The sequence below is a fragment of the Sarcophilus harrisii genome, chromosome 2 (assembly GCF_902635505.1).
Source record: "Sarcophilus harrisii chromosome 2, mSarHar1.11, whole genome shotgun sequence".
Classification (NCBI taxonomy): Eukaryota; Metazoa; Chordata; class Mammalia; order Dasyuromorphia; family Dasyuridae; genus Sarcophilus; species Sarcophilus harrisii.
The window spans coordinates 218,254,628-218,264,037 of NC_045427.1; the positions used below are offsets into that span (position 1 = coordinate 218,254,628).

General features: G+C 37.1%; 1 protein-coding gene across 1 annotated transcript in view; it reads right to left on the reverse strand.

Moving 5' to 3' along the window:
* Positions 1-6,983, reverse strand: part of CCDC25 (coiled-coil domain containing 25) — a 41,673-nt gene extending 34,690 nt beyond the window's left edge. The window contains exon 1 of the mRNA XM_031951474.1: positions 6,826-6,983. Within this exon, the coding sequence (XP_031807334.1) occupies positions 6,826-6,850 (25 nt within the window). The 5' untranslated portion in view covers positions 6,851-6,983. The remainder of the gene's footprint in view (positions 1-6,825) is intronic.
* Positions 6,984-9,410: the final 2,427 nt, after the last annotated feature.

The window sequence follows — 9,410 nt, forward strand, 5'->3', positions numbered from 1 at the left end:
TTGAGCAATTATGCTTCATAAAAAAGAAAGAATGCTAGTCATTAGACCTAACTATACTAAATTATCCAGAGAGAATTTATGGATGAAAATTATAAGAAAAATAAAGAGAAGTGAAATGGAATAAGTATTTCCATAGCAATTGATTCCCATCACACATAATAGTGGAACTGCAACAAAAGAACTTTACTCTCATTATCCAACATGCCAAATGAGAGCTTAGAAAGTCACTTAAGAAGATGAAATTGGGAAAAGTGGCTAGGCCAGAAAACATACAGAAGAAATCACATGGTGACCCCTAGGATTATTGAATTTAGGTCCTCTGGAAGAGCACTTAAAAAGTCACTGAGTCCCCATTTCCTCATTTTACACATGAAGAAACTGAGACCTAAGAGTTGAAAGAACCTAATCAAAGTTACGTAGAACATAGCAAGGCTTAAACCTAGTTCTTCTCTATACTCAGTCCACTATATCAGGCCATCTCACCTTCCTCAGAGGTTAAAGTTTGAAAGATCCCATGTAATATTAGCACAAAAGGACAAGCATACAAATATCAATTTATGACCCATATATATATATATGGGTCTATATATATGCCCCTCAGCTCTATAAAACTGAGTTCAAATTAGTCAGAGAAATACCATTATCATAATCATTTCCACCTATGAAATCAAGTTTCAACTATTAAAATATTTTTCTAATTCTAACGTTTATTTAGGCAAAAGTGTGCAGAAGAGGAAAGCCTTTAAGACTAAACATTGGACAACTGAATTTAAGGAAAGAATTTCAAAGTTGGAAAGGATTTTCATATCTGTGGACACTGAAACAAAGAATTCCTCTCTTCAATACACTGTCAACACCCTAATTCATAGTTTTAACTAGATGTTCAGTGAGAAGAAATTCATTTTCTCCCAAGGCAGCCATTCCCCTCCTTTCACTACTTTAATTGTGAGATTTTTCCAAACATCAAAGCCAAAGTCTACCATTCAGGAATTTCTATCAATTGTTTATAATTCTGCCCTCTGGGGAAAAGAGAAACAAACCTAACACCTCTTCTTAAAGGCAGCTAAGCAGTTGGAGTAACATAGCATTGGACCTAGAGACAAAAAGGCCTGCATTCAAGTCCAGCCTAGGTACATTTACTAGCTCAGTCACTTTAACAACTCAACTGTTTCAACTGTAAAATGGAACTCATAATAGCATCTACCTCCCAGGACTGTTATGAAGATTAAATGAGATAATAATTATAAGTTCTTAGGGTAGTGCCTGGCACATACGAGGCTTATATAAATGCTTATTCCCTTCCCTCATCAACATGACCTGAAAGTCCTTCAAATATTTGGAAATAGCTACCATAATACCTGACACTTTCAAAATCTCCTTTCCAAGCTAAACATCCCCAATTAAACTCATTCTCATAAAACAAGAACTCAAGGTCCTTCACCACCCTAGTTGCCCTCCTCTTAACATTCCCCAGCTTTATCAAAGTTCTAAAACATGATATCCAAAACTCACACAATTCTTCAGACTATATAACAGAATACAGCAAGATTATCTCCTCCTTCTCATCCCTGGTTGGTACACCTCTCTTAACACAGCCAAAGATCACGAGTTTTCCTGCCCACCACCTTATACTGCTGATTGACAAGTGATCTCGAATTCTATTAAAAATCCCCAAACTTTTTTTTTTTTTAGTTATCCCATTTGTGTTCTAGTCATTTCTTATCAAATCTTATACTTGTTCAGATGATTTTTTTTAATCTAACTGTAAGATTTTATATTTATCCTCATTAAAAAAAAGAAAGCACTTATCAGATTTACTAAGGTGTTGAGGATACAAAGTCCAAAACAATCCTTGCTCTCAAGGAGCTCACATTCTAATAAATGCATGGAGGGCAAGAGACAGAATACAGTGTGAAAGGAATAACAAGTAGGCCATTATAGCTGAATCATGGAGTGCACAGAGAACAGCAACGGATAAAACAAGAAACTATAGAAAGAGGCCAGGTCATTAAGGGCTTTAAATGCCAAAAAGAGGCATTTCTATTTGATCCTGAAGTTAACAGGGAGGCACAAGAATCCTCTTGGCGGGTTAAGGGAGTTGACATGTTCAAACCTACAAATTAGCAAAGTCACTTTGGCAGTTGAATAAAAATTCATTGAAACAAAAACAGAAAAACTAGTTAGAAGGTTACTACAATAGTCTAGGCAAGAGGCAGTAAGAGCCACCATGTGAGGAGAGAGCAAAATAAAGATGCTGTGAAGCTAAAAACAAGATTTAGCAAGAACTGGATGTCATCGTATGGATGATAAAGTCATACCACCTTTGAAATCTGCACTCCCCAAATTTAGCTTTTCTTATCCCCTAACACCAACTTCTAGACGAAAAGGTATCCATCACTTCTGGGCAGTCGGGTAGATAAAGCGCGGAGTCTGGAAACTTGGGCTCTTGTCTTAGGAAAACGAGTTCAAATCCAGACTCAGATAGTTAATAGCTGCGTGACCCTGGGCAGTAACTTAACACTGATTGCCTCACTTTCCTGATTTGTAAAAATGAACTAGAAAAGAAAATGGCAAACCATTTCAGTATCTTTGCAAAGAAAACCCTCCAAAAAAGGGTCACAAAAAATCAGACATGACTGAAAACCAGCTAAATAATATCTATCGCTTTTACCTTAGCAAATATTTCTACTTTGTTTATGAGAAAAGAATTCAAAAAATTAAATTAAATGTGCCCTGATAGTTTCCTCCCATTTTTGACTATCTGGACTTTTGTCAGCAAGGTAATGTTGCTACTTTTTAGTATGCTGTCCACATTTGCTGTAACTTTTTTTTTCAAGGAGCAGGCATCTTTTAATTTCATGGCTACAGTAGCTGTTGGCAGGGATCTTTGAGGCCAAGAACATAAAAGACCATGCTGCTTCCAATACTTCTTCTATTTGCCAAAAAGTGGTGGGATCAAGTGCCAAGATAAAAGGTATTTTTTAATATTAAACTTCAAGTCACTTTTTATACTCTTCTTTCACCCTCATCTCTTGATCCTAATTTCTCTTCACTTTCTGCCATCAGAATGGTGGTATCTACATATGAGACTGTTGATATTTCTCCTGGCAACTTTAATTCTGGCTTTTGATTCATCCAGCCTAGCATTTCACTTGATGTATACATATGATGATATACATACAAGTTAAATAAATGACAGCCTTGTCATATTCCTGTCTAATCTTTAACCAATCAGTTGTTCCATGTTCAGCTCTAACTGCTGCTGCATGGTCCACATACAAGCTCCTCAGGAACAATATGATCTACTCCTTGCTCTTCTGGTAATTTAGTTCACGTTACCAAAGCCAAGCTTGTACAGTCTTAAGCATAGCCTTGCTATAATTGAAATGAGTTCAATTGTTTGGTAATTTGAACATTCCTTGGCATTGTCTTTCTTTTGCATTGGGACATAAACTGATTATTTTCCATTCAGTGGTCACTGTTGGGTTTTTCATATTTGCTGGCATATTGAGTGCAGCACTTTAATAGCATCATATTCTGGGATTTTAAATAACTCAGCTGGAATTTCATAACTTCCATTAGCCTGTTAGCAATACTTCCTAAGGCCCAGGATGCTCTGGTTCTAAATTATACCATCATGGTTATTGGTGATGCTAAGGTCATTTTTTATATATTTCTTCTGTGTATTCTTGCCATTTCTTCTTAATCTCTTCTGTTTCTGTTAAATCCCTAATAATGTCGTCTTTTATCATAGCCATTTTTGCATGACACTTTTCCTTGATATCTCAGAGTTTCTTGAAAAAATCTTTGTCTTTCCTACTCTTGTTTTCTTCTATTTCTTTGCTTTGCATTTAAGAAAATGTTCTCTCCTCACTATAATCTGAAATTCTGCATTCAGTTGAGTATAATCAAGAATAAGTTTTTGGAAGGAGGAAGGGAAGAAGGAAGGAAAGGATGGAGGAAAGGAAAGGAGGAAAAGAGGGAGGAAGGAAAGAGAGGGAGAAAGGGAGGGAGGAGAGAGGGGAAAAAAGCATACAAAATATTTCTTCCACAGGTAGTGGACTAAAGATTAGAAATCAACAACCCTAAATCTCAGATCTATGAGAATCAGTGTTTCAAGATGAGAGCTTTATTGCTTTTCTCCCACAGTAAAAACTTCCAGAGACACTAAAACTCATGAATTTCAGAATTAAAGACAAGTACACAAACCCTAATTTTGTATTTTATATTCAATTCTAACAAGTGTCCCTGTCTAGATCCATTGCAAATAAACCTCAAATTGGAAGTCAAGTTAATAAGCATATATTAAGTGTCTACAATATGCTAAGCAATTTGCAAAGTACCAGAGATACAAAGAAAACCAAAAATAAATAAATAAAATAAAACCTCTATTGTCAAGAAGCTAAAATCTAATGAGGTAGTCTACTTACAAATAACTTTGTACAAAGACTATATACAGGATAATGTCGAAATAATCATAAAGAAAAGGCACTAGTATTAAAGAGAATCAAGAATTTTTAGCACAGAGAGACATACTGATGCAGCAAAAAATGACTAGTAGTTTTTAAAATAACTTATTATAATCATCAATTCATTCAAAATGTTAAATTATGTAAATCAGTATTATATGAAAGACAAACTACACCAGAAGGTCAAGAAAATAGAGGCTAAACTTGCCGTGGGGACTTGGAAAATATTTCTTCTTTACTTCTCCGAGTCTCAATTTCCTCATCTCTAAAAGGTGGGGAATTGGACTAGATTACCCTTAAAAAGTCTTTAAAGCTCTTCAACTTATAAAGTATGATCCATTATCACTATGAAATTGATGTGTCCTTAGCAAAAAAAAAAAAAAAAAAAAAAAAAAAAAAAAAAAAGGTAAGTACTTTCTCTGGGACTCAGTCTCATGTATAAAATAAAAATGGATCAGACCAGGTATCAAAAATCCCTCCCAGTTCTAAAAATTATCACTGTTCCATTAATATCAGATCCCATTCCAAAGCAAACTCAGAAATGAAAGTAATTATGAAGGTAGATAAAACAAGGCAACATCAAGGCTCAAAAGCCACTATTCTATCTAAAAGCCCTTTACAAAAGAACATACCAATCTAATAAGTAACATAAATCAATCCTATCACCACTTAGCTGGCACAAGATGAAATTTAATAATCTTTAATAAAAAAAGACTCACCTCTAGTAAAGAATCAGAAATAGAAAAAGCTTTATAAAGGACTAAGGAATAGCATTTTTTTTTCTCTCAATCATCAGTGAGGCAAAATGCCTCAGGTTTTTTTAAAAGATATACACAGAAAAAAGTTTCTAAGATCTATAATACTGACCTTACAGTGACTGAATTTCAGCTTCACAAGATCATTGGTTTTTCTTCCACAGGTAGTGGACTAAACTTCAAAAGGGCCTTAGATTTAAACTTCAAAAGGCACCTCTAATCACAAATGTGGACCTGGAAGTACCTTTAGAAGGTTTTCTAATTAAACTGGAGGAAAAACTCATATGTAATCCAAGTTCAACTCACTCTACTGAAAAATGAGACCACAAAAGGTGATTTGATTTGATCAAGATAATAACAGTAATAAAGGTTATAAATGACAAAACTCTTAACTGTCCCACAGAGTTCTCCAAATTACAGGTGTCAAACATGAGGGCCCACCAAACCTCCACTCTCCACTTGGATTGGGGCCAAATCATATTAATTAGTGGGAAATTTTTAACACACACACACACAAAAAAATGCAATAGAACATAGATAATGGAATATATGGTTTTCCATATGCAGCCTTTAGGGATCCTTTTTTTTTTTTTAAAGTTTCATTTATTTTATTAAACATTTCCAATTACATTGTTTTTCCAAATTCTTTTTTTTTTTATTTTGAGTTCCAATTTCTTTTCCTCCTTCCAGCTTCTCCAACCACTGAAAAGGCAAGAGATATATCATTTATACATATGAAGTCATTGCAAAACATTCCCATATTAACCATGATGCAAAGAAATAAATGTATGTGTCAATAAAAATAAAATGAAAAAAGTGTGTTTCAATGCTAGGATCCTTTTGTAGGATTTAACGGTCCCCTTTTTTCCTATTTAACTTTGACACCAGCGCTCTAAATCTTCGTTTGTGTTTTCCCATCAGATTTATCCAGAATATTCTTGGTACAATTGATTCAGTGATTCCCCCAAGAGTTTCAGCATCCACGTGGCATGTCCTGTGCTGTATAATGCATCAAGTTCAAGTCATCTTTTCCCGCTTTCTAACTGTTTCATCTAAGTCCCTGTAAGCGTTTAATAAATGTTTGTTGAATCCTATAGGCAGACTAGCGAGCCCTGCACAGCTCTGTAAGGGACGCCTTCGCTAACCCATAGCTGTCACAAGGTGGCACTGGATCTCAGCAGGTTCCCAGAAGGAAGAACCAAGTGAGGCGAGCCAACTCCGGGGAAAGTAGGGAGCAGAGAAGCCCCCGCGGGTGCACAGCCTTGGAGGGGAGGGGGAGTAAGATGATAAGTGACAGCACCTGAAACAAAGGGGCAACGAATGGGTTCGTTTTTATCAAATGGGGAAACTGAGGCCCAGAGAGAGGGAGTCACTGACTTGCCTCAGGGCTGGAACTAGAACGAGCTCCGGGTCTCGGCCTCCGCGTCGGACATGCTCGTCTACCTGATGGACAGCGCCCAAGGAGAGCGAGGCCTGCACTGAGCTGGCCCGGGGAGGCAGGGCTCTCTCCGCGAGACCAGGCGCACTTGGAGGAGAGGAAGGGGGGAGAGAACCTCCCAGCCCTAGGGTGCCGCAGACTCTCCCTTCCCGCCCTCACTCACCGTGGCTGGTGAAGTAGAACACCATGATGCTGGTGCCGCCGGCGGCTCCTCCTCAGGCCGCGCTGGGCTCCGAGATAAGGGCTCAGAGCCGTGGCCGGGAAGCAGAACTGAGACCGTCTGTCAGTCAAATTGTCTCTCCGCCGGAACTTTCTCCAGGCCCCGCCCCTCCGATAGTCACTTCCTGTTTTACGTCACCTCTCAACGTCATAACGTCGACTTCGCCATCTTAGTAACTGGCGCGTGAGCGGCGCTCCTGTGTGGTTTTCCGCTATTTAGTATTGGCTTGGGTAGGCAAGACTATAAGAACTGAAATATACGAAGTATCTTGGGCAAGTTTGAATTGCGTCAAGATCCCTAAAATCCAATTTCTCCTCTAAGTTGCTTCCACTTCGTTAAAGCAGAAACAATGCAGTTCAATTTCAGTGAAATTCAACAAGCGTTTGGTGGGAACTGGAATGCAAGCACGTTTCCTTTTCTGTTTTTGTCTTTCTAATGCTGTGCACACAGCAGCTTGGGAACTAGATCTGTTAATTGCACCAGTGCCATTAACCAGGGGCACAATCTCTGCTACTTAATAGTCAATGTCCAGAAGCTGCCTATTGGAACGCTTAACTTAAATGGTCCTCAACGTGACCACAGCCAGTATGTGTCTCGAGTCTTGGACCGAAATCTCCCTGATACCACGAGGTTGGCTCTAGATCCCACACCTTACATATCAAGCTTGGTAGGAGCATAATAACATGGCATTGATTAAATTACTATGATTCAGGGAATGTAGGAAGAACAGAGGAACTAGTATACAAAGTAAAATACAGAGTAATTTCTGGAGGATAGGGAGGATGTGTTGACACCTTAAAAGAATATGGGGAAAATCTCTTGTAGGTTGCTACCTTGTAGGAGGTAAGCCTTAAAATTTGAATGGAGCTGAGGAAGCCATTCATCGCAGGGTGAACCACACCTTGGGTGGAGGTTGCAGAGTTGGGAAGTGAGAAAATATAGTCTAGCTTGGCTTATAGATAGGTAAAGATGGTCTTGTGAAATCAAGACCATACTGTTCTTAAAACTGCAATTCAATGACTTTCAAAATTGCATCACTATTTTTCAAAAATTTTTATTTGTATTTTTTTTAATATCCCCAGAATTTCTCACAATATAGTTCCTCCTCCCAAAGAGCTATCCCAATACATTATAAAAGGCTGAAAGTATATGTAATCTCTACAGCTGTGTACCTCCCACCTCTGCAAAGGAGTGGGTGGGTGCCTTTTCACCTTTGGGGAACTTGAATTTCTTCTTTGTAATTTTGCAACACTCACTTTTGGTTGTTTTGTACTTATTTACATTTTTGTTGTCTTTGTGAAAATTGTTTTCTTGGTAAACAGAGCCAACTTACCCGCATTAAGATAATGTAAATCTTTCCATGCTTTTCTGTATTCAACATATTTCTGCTTTCTTATAGCACAAACATATCCTTTTACATTTGTTAGTCAATGGATATCTGCTTATTCACTTCTCACTTAAATTCAATGCATTTGAAAGTCAAGACATGGATGTAGCAAAGTCATTGGTCAGCCGGAAACATGAACAGCAGCACTTTTGTATTTTAATCTCTTTTGTGTTTCCTTTGTGATTTTATGTACTATATTTTATACATTTTAAAATATTATTCTTAGAAAAGTCACCAGACTGCCAAAAATGTCCATGACACAAAAACAATTAAGAGAGTGGCCTCTTCAAGGTTAACAATATTTTCTCTGTGAAGTCCTTGAATATTGTGTCAGATAGCCTGGCAATTGGCTCAGTGTAAGTATGGTGACCATATTCTCTAAAGCTTTTTTTTTTAAATAAGAACTGTCATTGCCTCCCAACCAAAAGAGGAAAACAAGGAAACTCCCTTCCAAATAATGAACCATAGACTTTTAGGTTTGGATAGAGCAATTATCTAATCTGACCTTTTATAAATAATATGAATACTTTATAAAGAAGGAAAGTCAAGCGGTCAAATCAGGATTGGAAAGTAGATGTAATTTTTAACTTTAAATATGATGTTTTTTCTATCTAACTCCATTTTTTGGCAAAGATTCTAGAGTTGTTTACCATTTCCTTCTCAGCTGAAAGCTGAGGTTATGTGATTTGCCCAGGATTACTTAACTAGTAATGTCTGATGTCCAATTTGAACTCGGGAAGATGTTCCTGATTCTGAATCCAGTGCTTTATCCATTTCAACACCTAGCTAACAATTCAGTTATATAGTAATAATACTATAATATTGCTTTCTTTTGTTGAAATCAAGGTTGCTTGAAAAATAATTATTTACCTAACTAACAAATATTACACAGTTCCTGACTCTACTTAAGGACAGACACAGAAACATCAGAAGTCAGACATGCGAGGAAAAAGCCAGGTCTACAATATGTCCCTAATTTCCAATTTTTTTCCTTAGAAACACTGGGGAATTTCCCTTTGGGTTAGATCAAAGATTCCCTCTCTTGATTCAGCTGAAATATCTCACTTTCATCTAAAGAGCTCATTCACTCATTCTAATATATATAATTTTTTTGATTTCTGGAATCTACAGATAAATGGAT